This window comes from Apodemus sylvaticus, chromosome 1, assembly GCF_947179515.1.
Source record: "Apodemus sylvaticus chromosome 1, mApoSyl1.1, whole genome shotgun sequence".
NCBI classification, from domain to species: domain Eukaryota; kingdom Metazoa; phylum Chordata; class Mammalia; order Rodentia; family Muridae; genus Apodemus; species Apodemus sylvaticus.
Genome location: NC_067472.1, coordinates 188,791,135 through 188,817,872, shown reverse-complemented (window position 1 = coordinate 188,817,872; position 26,738 = coordinate 188,791,135). Strand labels below are relative to the sequence as shown.

The 26,738-nt window shown below is 55.7% G+C and overlaps 4 protein-coding genes across 4 annotated transcripts in view; 2 read left to right on the top strand and 2 right to left on the bottom strand.

Moving 5' to 3' along the window:
- Positions 1-993: 993 nt before the first annotated feature.
- Erich4 (glutamate rich 4) lies at positions 994-1,957 on the bottom strand. Its single transcript, XM_052168790.1, has 3 exons — positions 1,784-1,957; positions 1,238-1,332; positions 994-1,135 (listed from the first exon to the last, which is right to left on the bottom strand). Exons 1-3 carry the CDS (start codon positions 1,955-1,957, stop codon positions 994-996), a joined length of 411 nt encoding a protein of 136 aa, XP_052024750.1.
- A 4,404-nt stretch (positions 1,958-6,361) lies between these two features.
- On the top strand, positions 6,362-12,813 carry Dmac2 (distal membrane arm assembly component 2). The gene is made up of 6 exons (XM_052168783.1): positions 6,362-6,423; positions 7,735-7,931; positions 9,244-9,324; positions 10,990-11,126; positions 11,211-11,373; positions 11,916-12,813. The coding sequence occupies exons 1-6, from the start codon at positions 6,406-6,408 to the stop codon at positions 12,091-12,093; spliced, it is 774 nt and encodes a 257-aa protein (XP_052024743.1). The 5' UTR covers positions 6,362-6,405; the 3' UTR covers positions 12,094-12,813.
- A 2,093-nt stretch (positions 12,814-14,906) lies between these two features.
- B3gnt8 (UDP-GlcNAc:betaGal beta-1,3-N-acetylglucosaminyltransferase 8) lies at positions 14,907-17,525 on the top strand. The gene is made up of 2 exons (XM_052168776.1): positions 14,907-15,338; positions 15,679-17,525. The coding sequence occupies exon 2, from the start codon at positions 15,711-15,713 to the stop codon at positions 16,878-16,880; it is 1,170 nt and encodes a 389-aa protein (XP_052024736.1). The 5' UTR covers positions 14,907-15,338; positions 15,679-15,710; the 3' UTR covers positions 16,881-17,525.
- Bckdha (branched chain keto acid dehydrogenase E1 subunit alpha) overlaps positions 17,524-26,738 on the bottom strand; it is a 27,218-nt gene continuing 18,003 nt past the window's right edge. The window contains exons 4-9 of the mRNA XM_052168768.1: positions 25,507-25,615; positions 20,650-20,811; positions 19,119-19,325; positions 18,861-19,002; positions 18,575-18,746; positions 17,524-18,026 (exon numbers count right to left, since the gene is read on the bottom strand). Of these exons, the coding sequence (XP_052024728.1) occupies positions 17,856-18,026; positions 18,575-18,746; positions 18,861-19,002; positions 19,119-19,325; positions 20,650-20,811; positions 25,507-25,615 (963 nt within the window). The 3' untranslated portion in view covers positions 17,524-17,855. The remainder of the gene's footprint in view (positions 18,027-18,574; positions 18,747-18,860; positions 19,003-19,118; positions 19,326-20,649; positions 20,812-25,506; positions 25,616-26,738) is intronic.

Sequence of the window (26,738 nt, the reverse complement as noted above, 5' to 3'; positions counted from 1 at the left end):
AGGCAGGAGAATCTCTGTGAATTCCCGGTCAGCCTGGTCTACAGGGCTAAAAGAATGAGGAAGAGGGGGCTGGAGAGATGGCTTAGCAGTTAAGAGCATTGACTGCTCTTCCAGAGGTCAGAGTTCAATTCCCAGCAACCACAGGGTGGCTCACGACCATCTGTAATGAGATCCGATGCCCCCTGCTGGTGGGTCTGAAGACAGCAAGAATAGGAAAGGAAAGGAAAAGGAAGGAAGGAAGGAACCAGCTTAGGGCCTGAGTAGTGGGCAAGAGCATTTGCTATGCAAACCTAAAGGCCCGAACCAGACCCCATCTCCCACAGGAAAAGGCCAGGCCTGTAGTCCCAGCCTTGGGAGAGTCAGGCAGATCCCAGCCTGGCCATGATGGGATGCTTCCAGTTCAGAGAAGAAACCTTGTCTCAAGGATTCACAGTGGAGATCCTTAGAGGAGACAACTCCACACACCTACACAAGTGCACGTATATCACATACCACACATGGAAAATGGTTAAAATCATCGATTTTATGTTATACAGCCACAATAAAAGCATATAAAATCAATAGTTTATCTCATATGTTCAAAATATTATTTCAACACATGGTTGTCACGTTGTTTAAATTGTTGAGAGGTTTTACCACAGAGGTGTTTGACTTTGGTTGTGGTCCACATTTCAGTCTGAACCCACCACGTTCCAACTGCCTGCCGGCCATGGCGCCCACCACGCTTCTCAGAATTGGTCTTCAAGCCTGGCTGCCAAGATTCCATAGCTTCTGCCGAGCACCTGGTCTCCGGGTCACACTGCCAACATCTCTACAGACACACCCGTGGTTTCTGTGCCCCTCCTACATCTGCAATCAAACCGACCCACAGCGCACAGGCCAATGCCTGGGTCTCCAGCTGCGCATCTTTGGCTGAAGGAGCATCATTGATTCTCAATCTCCGATTTCATTTGCATAAATTTGCATCTCATTTGCATGTCAAACTGAATCACCTCAGATGGTCATCTCGAAGTCCGGGAGGCGCTGGGCTGGATGGGAGCTCCCTGAACACCCTTCCTCCTGCTTCCCCTCTGACCCTTGGTCCTCTTCAGCACAGCTCTCCTCCTCCTCCTCCTCCTCCTCCTCCTCCTCCTCCTCCTCCTCCTCTTCCTCCTCCTCTTTCTCTTCTTTCTCCTCTTCCTCCTCCTCCTCTTCCTCTTCCTCCTCTTCCTCCTCTTCCTCCTCTTCCTCCTCTTCCAGGATGGTGACCAGCTCTTCCCGAAGGGTCCCCATCTCCAGTCCCAGATCACACAGCTGTCCCAACAGCTGGACATCCACTCGGCGCAGGTTCCCCTGTAGGAATAAAGGAACACCATGGCCAGACCAAAGAAAGCCGGCCAGAGCATCATGGGGGCAGGTTTCAGCTCAAGTCCTGCCCTGCCTGGCCAGGGCCCTCACATCTGTCCCCACATCTTCGGCTGCATTTTCTCACCCTTACCTTTGGTCTCTCCCAGCCCCCACTCCATCTGAGGTCCTGTGTGTCCTGCTCTCCATCTTTGATTTCTACCTGTGTTCTCTGGGGCTGACTCCAATCCTGTCTCTCATGCTCTGTCCCCATCCCACCTGTGTCGGCCCCATTTATTTTATTTTCACACGTGACCTCAGCCTGTCGCCCAGGCTGGACTCAAGCTTGCATCTCTCCTCCCTCGAGCTCCTGGGTGCTGCATCACAGACACACTAAGGCCCGGCCGGCTGGTCCTCGGCGATGTCTGCCTGTCTCTCTAAAGCCCTTTCTTTCACTCACCAGCTCCTCCCAGATCCACAGCAGCAGCTCCCTGGCACCCCCAAGTTCTGCCCCTGAAGACATGAGGGCCTGACCGGGGTTCCCCTCTGGAGGGGGCATCCTTAGGGCCTTGGGGAGTGGACCCAAGCCACTGGGCTCCAGTCCGGCCTTCTGCAGCTGTGCCCACAGCTCCATAGTCTGAACCATGGACTGACGAGCAGGAAGTACCAAGGTTCATGTGACCCAGTCCCCCGGGAAGCTGCGGGATGCAGGGAAGGCGGGGAGGGGCTGAGAGACATCCCAAAGTCCATTCTTCACTGTGAATCAGCTGCCTGCACTTTCTCTCTCTCTCTCTCTCTCTCTCTTTCTTTCTTTCTTTCTTTCTTTCTTTCTTTCTTTCTTTCTTTCTTTCTTTCTTTCTTTCTTTCTTTCTTTCTTTCTTTCTTTCCTTCTTTCCTGGAGTCCATCCTGCAAGGTCCCACAGAGTCTGAAGATAACCTCGAGCAATGGTCCAGCTTCACCTGCTGCCTCTCAGGCTGACACCCACACACCCCACACCCACACCCACACACACCCACATTCCCACCCCTGCCACCCCCACACTCTCACACCCCCACACCCCACATCCTCCTAACCCCACACCCCCACACCCCACACACCCACCTCACACCCCACATCACACACCCCCATAGCCCACACCCCACACCCCCATAGCCCACATCCCCACATCTCACACACCACCCCCACCCCCACACCCCTTATACCCCCCACACTCCCACCCACACCCCCACATTCCCACACACTCCCACCTCCACACACCCACACCCCACATCCTCCCACCCCCACACCCCACATCCTCCCAACCCCACACCCCACACACCCACGTCACACCCCACACCTGACATGCCCACACCCCACATCACACACCCCCACACCCCACACCCACACCCCACACCCCCACACCCCCACACCCCCACACCCCTTATACCCCCCACATTCCCACCCACACCCCCACATTCCCACACACTCCCACCTCCACACACCCACACCCCACATCCTCCCACCCCCACACCCCCACACCCTCCCACCCCCACCCCCCCCAGACCCCCAAACCCCTGCCTGGGGTACATGGTGCTTGGTGCTCAATACCTGAAGGGGCTGAGTTGTCTTCCTTCCCAGGTCCTCCCTGTTGCCAGTCTTCCTCAGTCTCTTTAGCTGGATGACTTTGGTCAGCCCCAAGTTGGTCCTTGTCTATCCCCGGCCAGGGCTTTGCCACCAGTGTGCCTGAAGAGCCTCTGTATGGAAACTAGTTCTGCTAGCCACGGACTTGCCAGCATTGTGTCCTTGTAGAGCGCTCGGAACTGGGAAGTTCTTGGGTCTTGCTAGGTATGCCAGTGGCCAGTGGCTCAGGGTCGGGGCTAGACCTCAGCTGCCCACCCCCCTGAGCCCAGACTCCAGTTCTGCAAGTCCCACATCTTGACATCAGTGTGGTCAGCACAGAATTCCTACTTTGGGCCCACCCCACTGGACCCATTTCCTGTTGATGTGGGAAAAGTCACCATAACCTGCGTACCTTAATGCAAGGGGGGAAGGGTGCAGAGATGCACCAGAGGGCAAAGGTGCCTGCCACGAAGACTGATGATCTGAGTTCAAGCCTCAGGACCCACAGGGGGAGAGGCAAGAACTTACTCTTGCAAGTTGTCCTCTGTCTGACCTACACACACACACACACACACACACACACACACACACTTCAGTCCCTAGCACTGAAAGGAGAACAGATAATTCTCTTGCTGTTCTGAAGCATAAAGTACACACACTGGGCTTGGCTGCTTCTAGAAACTCCAGGAAAGAATTCACACTCTACTCTTCTGAGCCTCTGGAAGCTTCCTGCTTTCCTCATGTCACTCCAAACTTTGGGGCCCAGCATCCTGACTCCTGTTGACTCCACTGGCCGTCCTTCTGAGAAGAACCACCTGATTCATCGCCCGGTCACCTATGATAAATAATCCCCATCTCAAGACCCTTAAACTGGCCAGGTGGCATTGTCACACGCCTGTAATCCCAGCACTGGGGAGGCAGAGGCAGGTGGATCTCTGAGTTCAAGGCCAGCCTGGTCTACAGAGTGAGTTCCAGGACAGCCAGGGCTACACAGAGAAACCCTATCTCGAAAAAAACCAAATCCAAACAAAACAAAAACAAAAAGAAAGAGAAAGAAAGAGAAAGAAAGAAAGAAAGAAAGAGAAAGAAAGAAAGAAAGAAAGAAAGAAAGAAAGAAAGAAAGAAAGAAAGAAAGAAAGAAAGAAAGAAAGAAAGAAAGAAAGAAAGAAAGAGAAAAGAAAAGAAAAGGGGGGGGCGCTCGGCAGGGAGGGGAGGAGAAGGTGGAGTCTTTTTAAAGTAACAGAATGTGGCGGTCTGAAGGTAAATGGCCCTCATAGGTTCAGACAGCGGAGGGGTGTGTGGTGGGTTGGGGAGGTTTAGGGGGAACCTTGCTGGAGAAACTATCGCATTGGGGGTGAACTTTGAGAGTTTAAGGCCCAGCCATTTCTGTTCGCTCTCTCTGCCCCTTGCTTCAGCGGAAGACGTGGACTCTCCAGCTTCTTGTCCCTGCCGTTCGCTGCAGTTGTGCCCACGAGGATGGACTCTTAGCCCTGTGGAACTGCGAGCCGGAGCAATCTTCCTTCTGTAAGTTGCTTTGAGTTACATCATTTTATCACAGCAACAGGAAAGCAACAGCTACATACAGTCCTTAAGGATTACAGGACAAGGGCGTCTGTGGTTGCGTTGTGGGCTGTTCAGTCGGCCCGCACCACTCCTGGACACACCCGCTGCCCCCTGCTTCTCCATTTCCATGAGTGGCCCCTTTCAGTTTCTCAGGCTTTCCTCTCTAGCAGCCTTTTGTCACCTGGGCCGCCCACCCCTCATTCATCACGTGCCTCTACGATGCAGAAAGCTCTCTGCTGGTCTCAGGGCCACCTCTGTCTGCTCAGAATCATCCTTCAGATCTTTGCGACATGTAAATCAGATTTCAAAACTCCTTCTCTCTCCCTCTGTGACTAGAAGGAAACACTGCTGGGCAGCCAGGCAGCACTGCCCAACTCTGGTCACCTCTCTGCAAGCTGGCAGTCACCCCAGGTCTTGTACCAGCTGTTACCTCTGCCTGAACACCTGCACTCCAAGCCTTTGGGTAGGTGTCTCTCTCCTGTCACTCGTTGAACTTAAATGCACCTGCTCTACAGACCTTCGATGCTGCCCTATGTCCCGCCACACCCTAATACATTGCCAGTTTTTACCTACTTTTTTTTTTTTTTTTTTTTGGTTTTCCCGAGACAGGGTTTCTCTGTGTAGCCCTGGCTGTCCTGGAACCGGGCTGGCCTCGAACTCAGAAATCCTCCTGCCTCTGCCTCCCAGAGAGTTGGGATTACAGACGTGCACCACCACTGCCCACCTACTTTTTATCAAACACTAGCTTTAATTTTGTATTCACGTCTTCTCCATTGCCTTTCTACCTAGAACGATGACTCCCTAAGAACAGGGCTGTCAGTGTGACCCCAGTACCCACTATGAGTGCTCAGTAAACACTGAATGAATGAATGAATGAATGAATCCACCAAGACTTCACATTGAGAGCTCAGCATGTAGCTCAGTTGGTAAAGGGCTTGCCTAGTATGCAGGAAGTCCTAGGTTTAGTCCCCAGAACCTCATAAACTTCTGACCACAGCACATGTGTGCCGGTACTTATATACCTAAAAACACACACACACATTAATAATAAATATAAGCTTTTAATTGAAAAAGGTTCAAGGCACGTATAACATACACGAGAGGCCCCATGTAAAAGTAATAACTCTCTTAATAAGTCTAGATGTGAACTCCAAACTAAAGACAGCCTCTTATACTCAAGTGGCCACTACCTCGTCCCTGAGGAGAGAAGCCTCGGTGGCAGTTAAGAGCACTGACTACTCCTTCAGAAGACCTGAGTTCAATTCCCAGCACACACACGGGGGCTGGCAACTCCAGTTCCTGGGATCCACAGTCCTCTTTTGGTCTGTGGCACTGAACACACGTGATGCAGAGGTACATGCACACACACACATATACACACACACATAAAATAAAAATTTAAAACCTAATAATAGGGCCAGCAAAATAGCTCTGTGGGCAAAGGTGCTTGCCATGCAAGTCAGGGGACCTGAGTTCGCTTCCTGGGCCCAGATTCTGCTCATCTCTACACCTGCGCGGCGGCATGCACAGGTGTGTATATGCACGCGTATATACACACAATAATAATAAACAAAAAAATCATAATCAGCCGTACTGATTCTTCTTTAAAGAGACATCGGGTGAGAACTGAAAAGCTAATGAAAAGTAGATCCCTAAGTGTGTGTGTGTGTGTGTGTGTGTGTGTGTGGTGAGAACTGGAAAGCTAATGAAAAGTAGATCCCTAAGAGGGAGGGAGGGAGGGAGGGAGGGAGGGAGGGAGGGTGTGTGTGTGTGTGTGTGTGTGTGTGCGCGCGCGCGCGCGCGCCTTTAAAAGGCGGGCTAAAACAAAAGGAGGGGCGTGGCCACAAGCGAGGTCCTTGCAGTCTGACCCACGTGCTAGGCGGGAAAGTCCCGCCTCTTCTGTTTACGTTCCCTGCAAGATGGCGGCGCCCAGAGCGGTAGGTGACCGCGGCGCCCGGGAGTCCCGGAACTGTAGCTCACTTTGCAGCTCGGCTCCCCAGCCCTCTTCCAGCCTCCAGGGAAACCAAAGCCTGCGGGACCTCGCCCGGGAGACGCCGTCTGGGGCTGCCGAGGGTCCACAGAGGGTCTCGGGTCGCTTGATAGAGAAGCCAATGGGCTGAGGGTGGACTGGGCACAGGGGAGTAGGACAGCTGTTCCTGGGAGAAAGGACGGGACAAGCCTTGGGAGGGTGAAGAGCTAATGATGCTTTTGCGCGAAATTCCTGGGGAATTTAAGGTTCTTGTACTCCGTATCTGGGAGGTGGAGGCAGAGGGATCAGGAGTTCAAGGTTATCCTTTTGTGTATCAAGTTGGAGGCCAGGAGGAGCAACATAAAATCCTGTCTGTAAATACAAAACTAAACCTTAATAGAAGAAAAAAAAATTAAAGAAGCTGAGGGAAATTCACAGAACTTCGTTAAACCGGAGAATGTATTTAGTAGTAGAGTATTTTTGTTGGTACTGATTGCGTTGGGTTCCATCTCCAGCACCACCTGTAAAGGTAAAGGTTACGTGGATGGGATGGCAAAGAAATTAGTCATTCGGCAAAATCCTAGAGAGAACTGGGTACAGTTTGGGCTGGGGAAACGGTTCATTATTAAAGCACATATCCTTGAGGCACAAAGACCAGAGTTGGTAAAGACCGAGTGTATCGGCTCCCCTGTAATCCCAGCACTCTGGATTCCTCAAGCATACTGACTGGCTAGACTACCTGAGTTGGGGTGCCACAGATACAAGTGAGAGACCCTGCCCCCATATAGAAAGTAACGAGCAATTGAGGGACACAGCTGGCCGCCACCTCTGGCCTCCATACACGGGCACATTCGTGCAAGGCCACCTACACATCTGAATGCACACTACACACGTGTCTTCCCCCTCAGCCCCCAAAGTGAACTGATGAGAAATTAAAGTATAACGGGAGTTTGAGGAAAGAAATAAGGACTTGGTGTGAAATTAGAAGAAGTTGAGAAAACTAAGACTGACTGCATTAAGGACAGAATTTATGGCTGGTTAAGTGGAAGAATTTGGAGAAATGTTTTGAATCCCAAAGGTTAAGGATTGGGGAGGTGGACATGCTGGGGAATGTTAAACAGAGACTCTAGTCCTGAGATACACCCCCATATTAGGGTGGGGGGGGTGTTACCAGAAGGATAAGACTTAGGAAGCACAGGCTGAGGTTAAAGGTCGTGCTGTGAGCGTTAGGGAGGGAACCCAGCTCCTGACTCAGCCTCAGTCCTCTCCCCTTCTCCAGTTCCTGCACCTGGGCCCCCGAGAATGGAGTGGGAGAGCCAGGCGCATCCACGGCAGGAGTGAGCTGGCGACCCCAGACGGCGGTCGGGCGGAGAGAAGAACGCTGCTGCAGCTCCTCTCAGATCACTTCCAGGACATCCAGACTCTGAGAGAGTACTTGCTGCAGAGACAGATCTCGAAAGTCAGCTGGGAGAATCGGTGAGAACCTGTGGCTGACGACCCCAGGGAGACCCTCCCAGCCAGAGCCCCAGCCCCTGCTCTGGGCAGCCCCAGGCTGGGCTGTGGCTTCCGAGTCCAGCATTACAAGCTCACATCTTCATCCGCTGGTCCATTCTTCCTCTGAGACTCATTTTATAGGCACCTCACCACCAGCTGTCCTCGGGGGTCATTCTCGGACATTCTTAGGTACAACTCAAATCTCTCACGTCTCCCATTTAAAAGAAATCTCAAGCTGCCCCCATCCAAAGAGTAGGCCACCCAGCTGCCAAGGGTAAATTTAAGGTGTTTTCTTTGGCTTCTCTCTGCCCTCACATCTACTCTATCAATGCTAGAGGATTCCCGGGGTCAGTTCCCAGGTTCCCACCACTTCACTCGTGCCTTGCCTACCGTGCCAGAAGGTTAGTCCATGACCATCATGGCGGGAGCATGGCCACAAACTGACCAGGCCCTAGAGCAGTAGCTGAGAACCACACCCAGAGAGGGGAGTGTGAGACTGGGCCTGGCATGGCCCTTTGAAATCTCCAAGGCCAACCCCAGTGACACTTTTCCTCCCACAAGGCCTCACGGGTTAATCCTTTCCCAACAGTTCTACTAAGGAGGGAACCAAGCACTCAAAGATGAGCCCACGGGAGCCGCTCTGATCCCTCCCGCTGTACTCAGTTATGACATCAGCTGGGAATCAAAGTGGATACACTGGGGGTGGGGGTGGGGGAGGAAAGGGGCGGATTTATTGCTGAGTAGAGTTGCCATCTCTAGCCTTTTTTGTTTGTTTGTTTGCTTGTTTGTTTGTTTGTTTGCTTGTTTGTTTGTTTGTTTGTTTTTTCAAGACAGGGTTTCTCTATGTAGCCCTGGCTATCCTGGAACTCACTCTGTAGACCAGGCTGGCCTCGAACTCAGAAATCCACCTGCCGCCAGGTGGTGGCAGTGCATGCCTGTGATCCCAGCACTCCCACAGGCAGGTTTCTCCTGTGTGTGCCACACCTGGCCAAGAAGTGAGTCTTACCATCTACTCTCACTGAGTGTCCACAGTCAGGCCGGCCCGGATTCACCCTCACCTCAGAGCTGGAGCTCTGTGCTGTGCTTCCGTTACGTCCTGCTGTGTAGCTGAACAGAGGCAGAGACAGACACTGGTCAGCTGTGTCCACTGTGACCCCGTACCTGGCACTCGATGGCACGCAGATCTGCAGCCGGGCTGGTCTATACGTGCTTGGTGCCCTGCCGTCTGCCCCTCGACGCAGTGGTACCCAGCGAGAGGTACCAGGCTTCAGCCCTGTTCTCGTTTTCTCTGCAGATCCTTCACTAAGATCCATGAGAAATATGGCCCATATGTCGCGGGTGCTTTCTTCATCCTGAAGCAGGGAGGCGCAGTGAAGTACGGAAGCAGTGGGGGGGGGGGGGGGGAGTGGGGGCGGGGCAGAGCGAGTAGGGGCGGGGCAGAGCGCCTCTGCCGTCCAATGGCTGTGTGTGCTGGGGACCTTGCTTCTAGACTTGAGTGTATCATTCAGAAGGAACTAGCTGGGGCCCGGAGCTCAGGAAGTAAGACAGCCCAATCCCTGAGGCTCTTGCTAGCCGGTCAGCTGGCCGCACTGGCCAGCTCTGGGTTCAGTGAGGGATGTGTTTCAAAACACAGTGGAAAAGCAAGTGATGGAGATGCCCGACTGACCTGTGGCTTACATGCATGCACTTGGACACGCGCACAAAGACATGCAAATACATACACACAAATACATTTTAAATTAACAACCAGCCCTTTAATTCCAATGCACTGGGGGCAGAGGCAGCTGGCTCCCTGTGAGTTCTAGGCCAGCCATGGCTACATCTTAAAACCCCCTCTTTAAAAAAATAATGAAAAGGTTATATACAGCCAGATGTATATATCAGATGTGGCATCACAAACCTTTAATCCCAGCACTCAGGAGGCAGAGACAATCAGATATTTGTGAATTGGAGGCCAGCCTGGTCTACAGAGCGAGCAAGTTCCAGGATAGCAAGGGCTATACAGAAAAATCCTGTCTCACAAAGGCAAAAAGTGTTTTTCTGCTGGGTGGTGGTGTGCACCTGTGGCTCTAGGATTGGGACACAGCTGCAGGTGCATCAGGGCATTGTGATCCTAGCTGCCCGTGGTGGCGTGCGCCCGTGATCCTAGCTGCTTTGGAGGCTGAAGCAGAATTATAAACTCTGAGCTGCATAACAAGATCCAAGATCCCGTCTCAGAAGAGAAGGTCTTTATACACCTTCTCATGCCTTTCTTGTGTATATATGTATACACACACACACCACACACACACCACATACTTTATTCAGTGTATGGGGGCGTGCTCCCGCTGCTGTGTGGAGGCCCGAGGACCACTTGAAGGAGACACTCCTCACCATCCACCGCTGGGGTCCTGAGGCACCTTGGCATCAGGCGGCTTTACCCACTAAGTCGTCTGGCAGCCCCTGGTTATTTTGTTTTCTTTTCTGGGAAAATACAAAGTTTCTGTTCGCCTATCTATTCTTCCTACCTCGTTTGAGTGCCTGAGCCAAGGTCCTTAGGATGAGACCTGTGTCTGAAAACTGTCAGCAAGAACTCAGGTGCATGTGGCTTTCCTTCAGTGTGTGCTCAGACAGGGGTGCTGGGGCGGGGGATGCTGGGGTGGGGGTGCTAGGGAGGGGGTGCTGGGGCAGGGGTGCTGGGGAAGGGGTGCTGGGGAGGGGGTGATAGGGAGGGGGTGCTGGGGCAGGGGTGCTCGGGAAGGGGTGCTGGGGAGGGGGTGCTCAGGCAGGGGTGCTTGGGAGGGGGTGCTGGGGCGGGGGTGCTGGGGAGGGGGGTGCTGGGGAGGGGGTGCTGTCCGGGTCTTGCTCTGAAGCCCAGGCTAGCCCCCGCCTCCCAAACACTGGGCTTCCAGGCATGCAGCCGTGCACACCCTAGCTCAGCTCTAATGCTGAGTAATACCCGGGGCTTCTGGTGCCCCGTGTGAAAGAGTGTGAGCAATGCCATCTTGATGGCCACCCATGGGAAGCTGGGCAGTGACCCTCTGCCAACTCCTCATTCTAGGTTTCAGGACAAGGAGTGGATCCGGCCAGCCGGCCGTGGCCACTTTCTTGCTGAGCTTCCGACATTGCAGAAGGTGCCTGTGGAGGCTGTGGATGCCAGTGGCTGTGCCATCAACTACCAGGGCCTGAGTAACCTCTGTGAGTGGCCGGGATGGCGGGCTTCCCTATGGTGTTGGGGTCCAGGAAAGGCCTCCAGGTGCCACCTGCCTTCTTACTCACCAGTGCCCCTGAAGGAGCTGCGGTCCCTGTCCCTGCAGCGCTGCCCCAACTTGGACGACTGGTGCCTCAGCCGCCTCCACCCACTGGCTGGCTCGCTGCAGGAGCTCTCGCTGGCTGGGTGCCCCAGGATCTCAGAACGGGGCCTTGCCTGCCTCCACCACCTCCAGTAAGATCTCTGCTCAGGCTGGCACGGGGCAGTCGGGAGGGCACCCTAGGTGCGCCTAGCCATGCGCCTGCACCCTGATCCAGTGCCCGGGGCAGGTGAGCACAGCTGAGCATTCCGAGGCTGGAGACGGACTCGGCGACTCCTGGCTTTGCTTCCTCTATGTGTGGATGACACTTTGTTAGCCACACTGCCGTGGGAGAGAAGAAGCCAAAGAACTGAGTTTATCCTCAGCAGTGAAGTTCTCATTCTTCGCTAGCCACAGTTTCACCAAGGAGCCAGGGCTCAGGGGTATCACAGGTACCGAGAATCCCCCAGCGAGGGGCTGGGAACTCAGCGGAGCTGTGGTGTTTGACTAGAATGTACCAGTAAGGGGTTAGGGCTGTGGGTCAGTATAGAATACACTAATCCCCGGATTCCTTCCTTAGCAAGTGCACACGCAGATAGACACAGAATAAAGAGAAACTACCCATCGTAATTAGGGTCGGGACCCGCCCTTCACACACACAGATGCCACTCAACGTCTGTCCTTCTCGCCCCTTCAGGAACCTCCGCAGGCTGGACATCTCAGACCTCCCTGCTGTGTCCCACCCAGGTCTCACCCAGATCCTGGTGGAAGAGATGCTGCCCCACTGTGAGGTCCTTGGAGCTGACTGGGCCCAGGGATGTAAGCTGGGGCCAGGCGAGCAGCCTCCGGACACATGTAGCCCCCTCTCTTCCTAGCTTGTGACCCCGACTCTCCCAGGCTCTCGTGGGCTCTGTGGAGTGTCTGAAGACTTCTTGTATTCATCCAGCACGGAGCAGCATGGGCAGATATGAGGACTGAGTCAGGACTCACTCCTGCTGCCTGCGCAGGGCGAGTGTCTGCCGCCTGCAGACAGCCCTCCATGCGCGGCTGCAGTTCCATGACTTCCCGTCATCCCTGTTCGTCAAGATTTCCCCCAAACTCTCCCCATACATGTTGACAGGGACTGTGGCTGACATGAGATGCTGCCGGCCCTTGACAGTGATCGTTCTTCTCCATACCTACACATACTAAAGACCAGCAGCACCCCAAGCCCCACGGCATGACCCAGTGATTTACTGAATTGCACCTTCAAATGTGGGAGTTCGAGTGTGTCTGCACACCCCGCCCCCAAACGGAGCTGAGTGTTTGAGAAAATGTTCTCTTCATCGGGCACAACAGACCTCGCCAGTAGAGGGCGCTGGAGAGAATCCAAAGTGAAGAGGCCTGTGCTGGGACTGTAAAGCCCAGAGTGTAGGGGGGCGGGGCTACCGGGCAACCGTTCCCCAGCACCCAGACTGCTGGGTGGCAGCATTCCCCTGGCTCTCCTGTCAACTATGACTGACTCCTGGCACCCATGTTACCAGTGGCTCTGTCATGACTCCAATACACCATGGAAATGTGTGATTCTTTATATTAAACTGTGGCATTTCCTCCTAGCTGGATCCTGATGGCACCAAATGCAAAGTTCTGGGGGTAAAGATTCAAGATGGATTTGGGAGGACTGGGCCTTTGTACGTGAGCATAGCAGTAAGTCCTTGCTGAAAAAATAAACACAGGGTGCCATCAACCCTGTCACGCATGGCATCCCAGACGACCTGTGGTGGATGCCAACAGCGGTCAACTGCGGCACGCACCCATAGCCGCTGTGCCAGCAGCTGTGGCTGCAGAGATGCTGTGGGTGCTGGGAGTTTGGGGAGCACCCTTGAGTGCTGGTGGGGGGGTTGCATGTGTCAGAGCTCCCATGATAGCCCCAGAAGTTCATTCATGGAATGGAGCCAGACTCAGTCAGGCCTTGACCCCTGTCCCCACCCACTTGACGGTTCTTGCCGATACCAAGGAGCCACCAGAACCACCTGGTGATGACCTCGCCTGGACCTTGGCTTTGAAAGGAATGCCTAGTATTAAAGATTAATTTATTTTTATGTGTGTTGGATGTAACACATTGGCCACAGGGCCCGTAGTAGCCAGAAGGTGGCACTGGATCCCCTGGAACTGGAGTTATAGGTGGTTATGAGCTGTGGGTTCTGGGGACCTAGGTCCTCAGAGCAAACTATGCCCTTAACCACTGAGCACTCTCTCCAGCCCCATACGCCCATCATTCTCAAGATTCCAGAAAGCCCTCAGATCTGTCTACATAGCAAGTTCCAGGGCAGCCAGGGCTATATAGTGTGAAATTCCATCTCAAATACATATATGCACAGATATGTGAATGTATAATACATATTAAAGAGTGTCCTCTTGTTAGTCTATTGCTAACAAGTCTGTAAAACCTAGGATCAAACCCACTTGCTCCACAGCTTGGAGAGAGCAGGGTTTGCTGGGCTCCAGCTGGTAAGAACGAGATGGGGTAGCACAGCTCAGTGGTATCACGCACACAGCTACCGATACTAATCAGTACTTTCTCTCTGGTTAGCTGGTTGACTGACTGGAACATGAACCAACAGTACCCTTCAGTTAATAAAGGCAAAAATCTACAAAAACCCCTGGTCTGACATGGAACTGGATGATGAAAATGTCCCAAACTATGGTCTCCCCAAAATACTCTTCAAGCCCTGACCCTTCATTACTTGGTCTCATGTTCTTGTACATCACAGCTTTCTAGTGAGCCCTCCCGGTTCCAGCAGCTGTGTGGCGGACGCGTTCTGGTTGGACGCAGGCCGCACAGCAGCCCGGCTTCCTGGGAGACTTTAAGGCCCCAGGAGGCAGGTATCAGTCGTGGAGCCTTCTGCGCCCTGAGGGAGGTGAGCCTGTAGAGCTTCGCTTGCTCGCTGGCTTGGAGGCCTAGGCTGGGCTGGGCTTGGCGCAGCCTGGCCCTTGGCTATCTTCCTCACCCTAGCTCGCACTTATTCCATTAACGTTCACCATTTCCTCCCCACTCTCTTCCTCCATCTGTTCCCACGGGCTCCATTATTCAAACTTGGAGGGAGGAAATCAGGGCTGGAAAGATAACAGACTGTGGGCGCTGGTACACTGAGTTCCTTTTATATCTGGACAGTCCTCCAAACCAGGTAGGCTGCAAAGGGTCAACCGGGGCTTCGGGGGTGGGGAGCAGCGGGCTTCCTCCCAACCTCGGTCCCGGGAGATATAAGAAGGCCCTACCTGCTGGCCTCCCCAGACTGCTGGCAAAAAACTCCACAGCAGAGGCCCTAGGGCCGGGATGTAAACAGAGTCAGACACACTCCTGCCCCAGGGGTGGGGCGTAAAGCCCAGAGCATCATAGGGCGGGGCCGCTCCCAGCGGATGGAGGTGGTTCTTGCACAAGTTGGAGGAGGTGCAGGCCCCTAACTCGGGGCTCTCAGTGCAGCTCACCTCACCGCCGCCGTCTACTGCGCTCGAACGGCCTCTCTGCTCTCCCAGATCCTTCCTTTCCTCTCTAGGTCCTCCTCCCATCATTCCCTGGTTAGTCAGGCTCTGTTCTGACCTCTTCCACCTGTGCATCTTTCTCCTGCCTCCCCCTTTCTCTGCTCTTCTAGTTACCTGCCATCTTTGATCCCTCCACCCACTCGCGGCCCCTGCAAACACCCCCCCCACACACACACACACACCCGCTCACAGAGGTCACAACGCTTTCAAGCGGTGGCCTCGAACTAGTCAGCCCCTTAGCCTCCCGTCTCTTTGCTCGTTGGGACCTCCCTCGCAGGTCCGCGGCTTTGGCCACCCCTAAACCTTTCCCGCTGTCTCACCAGAAAACCAGCCCTAACTCGCCAGGGCGCGTCTCCCCGTCTGCCTCCCCTTCCCGGCCCCGCCCCGGCTCCTCCCGGCCCCAGGGGCCCTCCCGCTCGCCTCCCCTTCGACCGCCCGCCCCTCCAGACTCGCAGCGCGGGCTGGGCCGGCAGCCCGAGGACGCACGGCTGCGAGGAGGGTGGCCGGGCAGGGCTTGCCCAAGGACCCCCAGAGCTGGCGGAAGCTGACCCCAGAGGTACCTGGGGCCCCAGGCCCTGGGGTGGGGTTACTGGAGGAGGTAGGTAGGTTTCCAAGAAGGTAAAAAGGAGTTTCCCCGGGAAGCTGGGACTCCAGAAGAGACAGGACCGAGGGAAAGGGGGTAGGAACAGCGCTGGAGCGATATTGCAAATAGATATATCTTGACTACAGGAAAGGGAAAGAATGGGGGGTCGGAGGGAGGCGGCGTTCCGTCTAGGGTAACAGTTGGGCACTTTGGGTCAGCCTGCCTAGGGTCAGGGTCTCAGAAGCCATTACTGGAACTGAGGAAGACCTAGGCTGCTTGCCCCAGCTTTGCTGGGCACTCTTCGGAGATCCCCCTGCACCCTAAAGACTTCTGTGGCTCCTTGTAACTCTTGCAGCCCCACTGGTGGCCCTTTCCCTGGGCCGGGTCATGCGTTGCCGCAAGTGCCAGCTCTGCCTGTCAGCACTGCTCACACTCCTGGGCCTCAAAGTATACATCGAGTGGACGTCCGAGTCCTGGCTGAAAAAGGCTGAACCCCGGGGCGCTCTGCCCAGTCCCACACCACCCAATGCTGAGCCCACCCTGCCCACCAACCTCTCAGCACGCCTGGGTCAGACTGGCCCACTATCCTCTGCTTACTGGAACCAGCAGCAGCGGCAACTGGGCGTCCTGCCCAGGACGGACTGTCAGACTTGGGGGGCTACCGCTGCCTCGGAGATCTCAGACTTTGTCCTGTACCCCCAGGACCTCCGGCGCTTCTTGCTGTCTGCAGCCTGTAGGAGCTTCCCGCTATGGCCGCCTGCAGGAGAAGGTGGCCCTGTGGCCAGCTGCTCTGATAAGGATGTACCCTACTTGCTACTGGCTGTCAAGTCAGAACCAGGACACTTTGCAGCACGACAGGCCGTGAGGGAGACCTGGGGCAGCCCAGTCGCTGGGACCCGGTTGCTCTTCCTGCTGGGGTCCCCACTAGGAATGGGGGGGCCTGACTTAAGATCACTGGTGACGTGGGAGAGCCGGCGTTACGGTGACCTGCTGCTCTGGGACTTCCTGGACGTCCCCTACAACCGGACACTCAAAGACCTGCTGCTGCTGACCTGGCTGAGCCACCACTGCCCTGATGTCAGTTTTGTCCTGCAGGTTCAGGATGATGCCTTTGTGCACATCCCAGCCCTGCTGGAGCACCTGCAGACTCTGCCACCCGCCTGGGCCCGCAGCCTCTACCTGGGTGAGGTCTTCACCCAGGCCAAACCGCTTCGCAAGCCTGGAGGACCCTTCTATGTGCCCAAGACCTTCTTCGAAGGCGACTACCCAGCCTATGCGAGTGGAGGTGGCTACGTCATCTCAGGACGCCTGGCTCCCTGGCTGCTGCAGGCAGCAGCTCGTGTGGCACCCTTCCCCTTTGACGATGTCTACACTGGTTTCTGTTTCCGGGCCCTGGGCTTAGCACCCCGTGCCCATCCAGGCTTCCTCACAGCCTGGCCAGCAGAACGTACCAGGGACCCCTGCGCTGTACGAGGCCTGCTCCTGGTGCATCCAGTGAGCCCCCAGGACACCATTTGGCTCTGGAGACATCTGTGGGTCCCAGAGCTCCGGTGCTGATCCCCAGAGACAAGCTGGGGTGGGGATGGGGTGCTGACCTGGCCTGAGTCCCTCCTAAACCCTTCTCAGCCAAGAATGGGCAGGCCAGGCAAGATGGCAGACTGTGTTTATCTACTTTCTGATTTTGAAAAATGTGTCCTTCCTACTCTGAGGCCAGGAGCTATTTCTTCTTCCGTGGGACCCTACAGGAAAGGCAGATGGTGCTGCCCCTCTACCCTCACGCACGCATGCACGGCACTTCCCAGCCCAGCATGGCAGGTTCCAGGAGCACCCTGGACCCTTCATTGGACATCACGCATCAACCAGCGCACTGGAGGGCTCTCTCTGGAGGGCCGTGTGCTAAGGCTGCTCTCTAGCCTGGGAACATTTACAGAAGTAGGTATTTCCACACCTTTCTGCCTGAAGAGGCCAGGCTGTCCCCAAAGGCTGGTGTGGTGCTATATACTCCTATAATCCCAGAACTAGAAACTAAAATAAGATCACAAGCTCCAGTCAGTTACTGTGTAGATAAATAACAAATAACAGCCCCCTCCCCGGCCCCTGCCGCAGCCGCAAAGCGAATCAGCCATACTGGGCTCTCCCCTCCCGCCACATACACACCCCAGCCCCAAACTTGAGGAAGCAGAGACCAGAGGAAGCAGAGTCAAAGGCAGTTGTGGTTTACTTACTCTGCCAATTAGCTATTTCTCTGGGCAAATCCAGGGCCACCCTGCCCAGAGGGTCTTCCCTGGCCCCGGTCCCACCCACCCCTCAAAGGCACTGTAACAGGTGAAGGGAGTGACGGAGCTGCAGCAGTGACTGCAAACATGGTGCCCCAGTGAAGTGGCCTGGGGGAGCAGGAACAGAGGTCACCCCATGACAGGCTGGAGGGCAACCCTGGCTGCTCAGCGTGTTCGCAGCGCTGACGAGCCGAGGGGTAGCACCCTGCTGGTACCCCTGCTCCACTCAGCTGGACCACCTCGTGGTGGCTGGGCCTCACTTGTCAAAGTGGTCCAGGGGATAGTGCTCCCCGTAAGTCTGCAGGTGCCGGGCCAGCGCCTCCTGCTGCCTGCGGAGCTGGGCGGGCATCTCCTGGTACACGTCGGAGAAGAGGAGGCTTGGCTTTGGCTTCAGCTTCCGCTCGGCCTGCTCAAAGGCCTCCATGACCTGGACACACGAGGGAGTGAGAAGTGGCTGCCCCTTCACCCTGCCCTCTCCCTACCACACGCCATGGTCCAGCCTCCCCACGGAGGCCTCAGCCTGGTGTTAGTGAACAGTCCAGACCCCCAGCTCTGGCCTGCAGGGACCTGGCACTGCACTGAGCAGCTCTACAATGGAGGGACAGGATGCAGAGGAGGAAAGGTCTCCTCAGGGCAATGGAGTCAGAGCTGAGCCAGTGACCACGGGGCAGCCTGAGGCCAGACCAGGCTCTGTCACAGAGGATGACATTCCCTCCAGCCCAGGTAGGACAATGCACTTTACATGGACTGCGTTATAAAACGGATACCCCAGGAACTTAGAGATGACCGGTCCCGGGTTCCACTGTGGAGAGTCATTGAGGCCATGTGGTCCAGGCGGCTTGGCTCCAGGGGCCACAATGGGGACAGTGCTTGCACGGGTCAGTGTGAACACCCGATCCTTATCACTGTTCTCCCGGAGTTCTCCCTGCGCAGAAGCCAGCGGGAGCTCACCCTGGGGCTCCAATGGGCCCTCACCTTCTTTCGTGACTGCTTCCGCCAGGCCTTCTCCTGCTCCTCATCCCACCAACCCTGGTTCAGCAGGTATTGCCTCAGCCTCGAGATCGGGTGGTCCTGCTTGTCCCAGTAGTTGACCTCATCCACTGACCGGTACGCTGAGCTGTCGTCACTGGTGCTGTGGTGTCCAATCCTGCTCAGGGGAGGAGACGAGCATCAGCTGGGGGCCAGGGCGACAGGCCATGTGTGCGGGCACTGACAGAGCTTGTCAGAGGTGTGCACTACAGGGATGGAGGGAGATGAGTACCTGTAGGTCATGGCCTCGATGAGGAAAGGCTGGTTCTCAGCCACAGCCCGTCGTCGGGCCTCCTTAGTGGCATTGTACACCGCAAACACATCGTTGCCATCCACACGAATTGACATGATGCCATACCCAGGGCCCCGAGCCGCTGCAGGACAGAGAGGGTGCCAGTCAGGACTCAGGGAGGGGAAGAAAGGGGAAGAGTGAAGGGTCACACCATCCAGGAGAGAGCAGGAAGGAGGGCAGCGAGAGAAGGGCGCTTACCTATGCCATCCCCACGGTACTGCTCAGAGGTTGGTGTGGAGATGGCATAGCCATTGTTCCGGCAGAAGAAGATGATGGGACACTCCAGGGTGGCAGCAAAATTGAAGCCAGCGTGGGCATCCCCTTCACTGGCTGCCCCCTCGCCAAAGTAACAGATCACAATCTGGTTGGCATTGGCCCGCTTGGCAGCATAGGCTGCCCCGACCGCTGCATGGGAACATGGATGAGGGTGTGAGGAGGAGTACCCTGCCCCCTCACACACCCTCACACACACACGCACACGCACACGCACACTTCTCCTCGGGCTTGGAAAGTTGTCTCCAGGTATCCAGGGTGCATGACCCTTGACTCCAGTCTGTCATACTTACATTTAGACCACCTTCAGAGGACAGCCAGATCTCACCTTCCACACCAGGGCCAAGCCACAGCCAGGGACTCCTACAGTGTGAGTCTGGCAGATTCCATCCTAACTCTGGGCTCTCAGGCCACTGTGGGCCAAAGCTTGGAATAGGAAAGGCCACTGGGCCACACTGCTCAGCGTCCCCCACCCTTAGTCCCCTGGTCAAGTCATTACTAAGCACATGATGGCCTCAAGGTGCCCACACGGCTTGCTTCCACACTGCTTCTAGTCTGTCTGTCAATCGCCTGCAATGCGTCTGCCACTGCCCCCAAACATGGCTCTGTGCTGCCTTTCCTGTCATTCCAGGTACTGTCTCTTCACTCTTCCCTGCTGCTGTCCCCCAAGCCAACATCAGTATCAACAGGGCTGACATTTGTCTCTCTTGTTCAGAAAGCCCAGGGTGACACCTGCACATACACCTGCTGACGAGGGCACTCTGTCCTTACCGTGTAGTAGACCTAATAAAGAGCTCTGCTTCCCGCCACTCTCCCAGAGGTCTGCAGCCACACAAGCCACACACCCTGACGAGCTCAACAGCCAGGCTACCCTGAGTCACACGCTTCCTATCAGATTCTGGGCCCAGGAGGCCATAAGAGAGCCAACCCTCAGTCTTGGTGCTGTGTGGGCACAGGCCCAGCATCCTGGCAGTCTCGGGAATATGCAGGAGCCTCAGGGCACCCCAGCTCTGGGGCGTCCACTTGGCTTTGAGGACCAAGGCTAGCCAGGGCAGGGTTGAACGTGGTGGTCTCTGCAGCCACAAGTATCCGTGAGGGAGTTTTTCTTCTAGTCCCTGGTAAGTCACTTCCTTCTTCAGTTTCAACTTCCTGTTCTCCGTAACAGGGATAATAATACCTGCTAGGTTTACCCACAACCACTGACGGTGTCATCAGACAGTCTTGAGTGTGGCAAGGACTCAATGCCTGGCCATGCTGGCTTGGGAAGTTCAGTATGGTCATGGCGACCCACGGCTGCTTAACGAGGGGAGACAGCAGAGCCGCCCTCCGCGAGGGCCCTGCACATAGGTCAGGCTCTAACCTCTAAGGCCCTACTCAACTAGCAGGCGGGAGGCCTGGGCCCACAGACCTACGCCACCGGTACTGCATGCACGAGGTTCAGAGTACACGTCCTCACCCTGAGGGATCTGCGTGGCCAGTGGAGAGGAGATGGTGACGAAGTGGCGCTCCTTGCAGCCGTAGTGAACAGGCATCTGGCGTCCCTTGCCGGGGTCACTCACGTTGCCGTAGCACTGGGCCATGAACAGCTCCAGCGGGTAGTCCCGGTACATGAGCACACCTGCGAGGAGGAGGCTGCCCTGAGCCTGAGGGAGGAGCAGTGCTGGGAGGAGTGCTGGGAGGAGTGCTGGGAGGAGCAGTGCTGGGAGGAGCAGTGCTGGGAGGAGCAGTGCTGGGAGGAGCAGTGCTGGGAGGAGTGCTGGGAGGAGCGGCAGGACAAGCCTCCTCCCCAGAACGTCCTACCCAGAAGGCAGTAGCCAGGTCAGTGTGGTAGGGCAGGCCTTTGAGCCCAGCACTCTGGAGGCTAAGGCAGGAGGATTGCAAGTTGGAGGTAAGTAAGCAAGGGCTACAGAGCAAGATGATGTTGTTAGTGAAAAGATACCCAAGAGCCACTGTAGAAGGTAGGTAAACTCGGGGTCATAAGGACAGGCAGGTCCCATAGACACGACCTATCTCAGGAGAGACTTATGTTTGACCCAATGTGGCTTGGTAACTCCAGCAAGGGTGAACGGTTTATGTTAGTACCACCCACACTTGTCTTTGAAGGGGCATAACTGAACTTTGCATATGACAGGGCTGCCCTGCACAGAAAATGGCAGGTGAGGTCTTTGCAAGAATCTGGTTTCAGCCTTCAGGGCACATGGTCAGCAGGAGGAGCCATCAGACCATCACTCTACACGTAGCTTTTCAAAAATTACTTGGTCATTTCATCCATGGACCTGAGGTGTTTAAGTCACCCCTCACCCCTCACCCTGATCCCACATCCAATCTTTTGGGAACACCCTCTATTCTCCAGACTTCATGTTGTTTTCTTTTTCTTTTTTCTTAGTAACTCATTGGCCAGGCATGGTGGCGCAAGCCTTCAATCCCAGCACTTGGGGTCAGAGACAAGCAGATCTCAGAGAGTTTAAGGCCAGCCTGGTCTGCACAGTGAGCGGCTGTCTAAGTCCCTGTGTGCCTGCCCCTGTGCTCACAGATACAGGGGGCCATCCAACGGCCCATGGGCCACAACACTGAGGGAATGTGACTCTCCTTCCCTTGAGGCTGTCAACATCCCCCTTTCCCTTCTTTTTTATAGTGCTAGACATGGAACCCAGGACCTCAGGCAGGCATGCCAGCAAATATTCTACCACTGATACAGCTCCAGCCCAAGGCTTTCTTCCCAATGAGAAACTGTGAGATTTGTGTCTCAAACTGATTCACCTCCACCTGTGCCGACAGGAAAGGTCATATCTATTCATAGAAATGAAACCTTTTCTTCAAATAAAGGCCTTGGGGGAGGGGTCTAAGAAATGCCAGAGACCTGTGCCAGCGGGAGGGAGGGCCCAGGAGTGTGTAGGACGACTCTAGCTGAGTCTCCTGGCAGCGGGGTATGGATCCTGAAGTGGACTCCCAGTGGAGGGAGAACACAAACCCACCCACAAAACATGACCCAAAGTGTGTCATGCCTACAAGATGTGCAGGAACAAAGATGGAGCAGACGGAGGGCATGGCTAACCCATGACTGCCCCAAACTGAGATGCATCCCTTGGGCAAGAACCAGTCCCCGAAACTATTCATGGCAGTCTTCTCTGTTTGTAGACAGGAGCACAGCATGGCTGTCATCTGAGAGGCTCTACCTAGCAGCTGACTGAAACAGATGAAGACACCCACAGCCAAACCTTAGATGGAGCGAGGAGAGTCTTGTGGAAGAGATGGGGGAAGGGCTGAGGGACCTGAAGAGGACAGGGACCCTACAGAAGGACCAACAGAACGACTAACCTGGACACATGGGGCAGGTGTGCAGCTTGCTCTTCATGCAGCCCCCCAACAACTGCAGTCGGGCTGACCCTGGATGCTGCCTGTCTGTGGATCCTGTTCCCCTAACTGGGCTGGCTTCTCTGGTCGCAGTGGGAGAGGCTGTGCCTAGTCCTGCACTGACTTGATGTGCCGGGGTGGGCTGATACCCTAGAGCGACCTCCCCCTTCTCAGAGATGAAGGGGAGGGGAAGGAGATAGTGAGGGGAGAAACCGGAGGAGTGGGGGAAGCCTGATACTGGGATATAAAATGAATAAATGAATGAATGAATGAATGAATTAACTAATTAATTAATTAATGGGGGGAAAGCCCTGCTGGATGGATGTTAGATCTCCGTCGAAGGCGACTTGCATCCACGTACAAGTCAGAGGGCTGGATGGGTCTAAGTGTTTCATGGCACACAGCCTCAGGAGAGCGCTGTGGGTTGTGATATCCTACAGTCTCGCGGAGCCTGAGCTCATGGAAGCATCTTCATGCCCGTGAGCTCTCCCAGAGCAGAGCCTGAGCTCACTCTGAAGCAGCTGTCTGGCACTGGCCATTCCCAAGCCTTTACTGCAGAGTTGTCCCTCATATGAAAAGTTAATGAAGCTGGGGTGGCTCACTACCCCTGGGGAGGCAGGCAGGGAGAGCTCAGTGAGTTCAAGGCCAACCTGGCCTACAAAGTTAGTTCCATACCAGCCTTGGCTACACCTAGAGACCTTGTCTCAAAACAATAACAACAACAATCAAGGCAATGGGTCACATGATTGTTTCTTAAGACAGGTTCCACTTGGTAGCCCTGGCTGTCCAGGAACTCACTATGTAGATTAGGCTGACTTCAAAGAGATCTGCTGCCTCTACCTCCCAAATTCTGGGATTAAAGGTGTACACCACCACACCAGCAGGCCTGGATTTTCTGTGTATGTAGGCCAGGCTGGCCTTGAAATTGTGGCAATCGTCCTGCCTCTGCTTCCATAAGTGCCACCAAGCCTTGGCCTTCACAGTAATCTGTTAGAAGTCTTTGGATGGCCACAATAAATTCAAAAAGGCCTTGCTATACTGCACAGTGACGGAGAAGAAACTGTGGCAGAGGGGTGTGTCTGCCTTGAGACTTCCTACAAACTTATAAGGCCCAGGCACAGCGGCTTCTGCACGACCACCACAAGGGGCAGGAAGAAGGTGCTCGCATGCGCAGTCCCAGGCTGGGGTGTGGCTTCACGGTAAAGGGCCTGCCTGGCATGTGTGAGGCCCTGGGCTCCATCTCCACCTCCACCAAACATAAACAAATCTGACAGCCTTGGCCGTGACAACACCCAGGCAGCTCTAACCAGCACCAGGAAGCTGCAGGTCCCATGGGCATCGCTGCTGTGCCTCGCACCTGCTGCTGCTTTGGTCCTGAACAAACAACACTCCTGTCACCACCACAGCTGGGAACGGCCGATATGGTCTGGGAGGGCAGCCAGAGTGACAGAGAGGGCTGTCACTGGGCCAGACCTCAGTGAAGAGGACGCCCAGCCCTGCTCCTCGGCAGCAGATGGCCTGGGTCCCAGGACCGTGCTCTCCTTGCTGACTGCCTGGCTTCACAGTGAACAAGGACAGCTGCCTCACTGGCTGGGAAAGGGACCTCCAAAGCCACCCAAACCAGGCCAGGCCCGGCTCCACAGTGCTCACACTGTGCCAAGAGGACCAGACTGAACGCTCTGACGCAGTTGGAGACTTGGCCTCCAGGAACCTCCAGTAGGGCCACCTGCCGCTATGGAGGCCTCTCCTCTCCTCACAGCACAGTGGCTTGTTTCTTGAGTTGGCTGTTTTTAAGGACAGCTTCTTGCTATGTAGCCGAGGTTGGTCTCAAACTTGTAGCCTTCCTGCCTCGGCTCCAACAGCTGGGATCCCAAGCACATGCTACCGAGCAAGCCAGGCTTCTCCCCTCCCACGGGGAAGCAGGACACGGTGGCCTTAGTCCTCTCCCTGCACCATCGCCTCCACACAGGCAAGAGCTCACGGTGGGTTCCCAGGGCCCTGGAAACCTGGCTTTCCTGGCTCATGATGACAAGCCTCGACCGTCACAGAATGTGTCCCAACCCAGTACAAGAGGGGTCAGAGGCTGGTCCAGCTGTGTGCTGGATGTCCGGCTTACCCAAAGAGGCCTCCCGACAGTCATCCTGGCCACCCCGCACCCGCTTCTGAAAAGGGGTCCCTGGACTGCTCCGATGACAGGGCTCCAGCTCCACGTGCTCAGCCCCGTGCCAGCTTCACGCCAATCGCCCCTGACTGCAGCAGCCAGCGGGGCGAGCACACCCTTAGAGAGGACGGCAGGACCAAGCAGCTTGCCCGAGACGGCAGGCCTAGTGAGGCTCGCGATCTGCCGGGCTGGTGCTGCCAGGCGCGCCCTCATTTCTGGACCCCACACACATCTCCTGGCCAGCTCAGCAGGCCTCCTGCCCGGCCGGCCCTCACTGAGGGATTCCAGACAGGGGCTGTGCTGCCAGGCCATGCCCCGCGCCCCCCCCACCCCCCCCTGCTCTCAGAGGGCCTTGCCTTGCTCTCTGCTCCCTGCTTTCCTCTGTATCCATCTCCCTTGCCAAAAAAAAAAAAGAGATCCACACTGTGCTCAGGCCCTTCCACAGCCTCCTTGGGGGAGTCCAAAAGTGCTGTCCTGGTAGACAGGTGTCCACAGAGTATGCCACGACCTCACGACCTCAGCCAGGCCGATCCCCAGGGTCTGTCTAGTAGCTGTTCAAGTCAGGTACCCCCTCACTGCCGCCTCGGAGATGAGCAGATAGCGGCTCAGAGAGGGCTGTGAGCCCTCATCACCTTGGCAAGAGGAGCCACCCCACACTTCGCAGCACTGGGCGAGGCCTGCCTGGTCACAGCCTCAACTGCCCTGCTTTCAATGCTGGTTCTTGGGCGCTGGAGGCCTTCACAGCGCCATGTTGTGGGACTCAATGGAGACCCCAGAGCAAACTACCAACAGACATACCTGCCTCCCGGTACTGGCCAAACACCAGGTCCGTGCGCTCCAGGGCAGCGGCGCTGCCCACGTGTGTCCCCTCCTCGCCATAGTTGGTCATGTAGAAGGAGATCCGGCCCTAGAGTGAGGGACCAGAGGCCCAGGATCGTTAAGGCAGTCCTTGACCAGAACCCTGCCTTCCTTCTTTGTTTCATGTGTAGAGACAGAGTCTCTCTGTAGCCCTCAGACTCCCAGAGATCTGCCTGCCTCTGCTTCCTGGGTGCTAGAGTTAAAGGTGTGTCCGCCTCCCCCAGATCCTGCTGGTCTGGTGATGGTCAGTCACCACTGGGGCCATCACCGTGCTGGGCTGGGCTCGACGAGCTCCTGCCTCCAAGGGCAACGGGTGGACAGAGAGAGCTGAGGGCCAAGAGCCTAAAGTGGACCGGACATGGCCTGGTGTGCACTGGGCAGAGGCAGGCCGGGTGGAAGGCCTAGACAGAAGGACCAGGAAAGACACGAGGCCAAAGGGTCACAAGGTCAAGTGAGGTGAGGGGAGAGAGGTATATCTGGACTGTTCTTCAGATCCCTCTGCAGGGATGCCGTAGCCATGCCTGGATCTTGGAATCCCTCAGGTGGCTCTGCAGGGAAGGGATGGCAAACAGGAGAGACTACAATGCCAGGAGAAAGGGACCAGGCCTGGTCTGGGAGCTAGGGACACACAGGGAGAGGGACAGGTGTTAAGAGTCCTCAAAAGCTGAGTTAATGGCTCGGAGAGTGCTCACCCAGACTTGCTCAGCCTCTCTAGCCCTGGGCCTGGAAAACCACTGGGCTTCCCAGCCTCCCTTGCCAGCCAGAGGTGGTTGGTCAAGGATAGTTTTAGTCCCAGGCTTTAATGGAATTTGCTTTTCTGGATAAGGGAGACTCTTGCTGGCACCACCCCTACCCCGATCTCCTTCCTGCTTCCTGAAAGAGCCAGGATGCCTGGACCTGTGGCAGCCACCGTGTGAGCATGAGGCGACAGGCACAGGCCACCGGCCAATCTGTGACAAAGGGTGAAGCAGAGGCACGGGGTGGGTGTCCAACAGTGCTGCAGCTGCACTGTTCCTAAGGGAACATCAAGAAACAGAGGGAAGACGGCAGACAGCAGCTGAGACTTGGGGTGCCAGAGCAGGTGGGAAGGGCGGTGCCAGTGCCCACCACCGAGAAATGGTTAGAGGAGGAGTGCACGCAGCTCAAGTCTGGACAGGCTGTCTGCTGTGGGG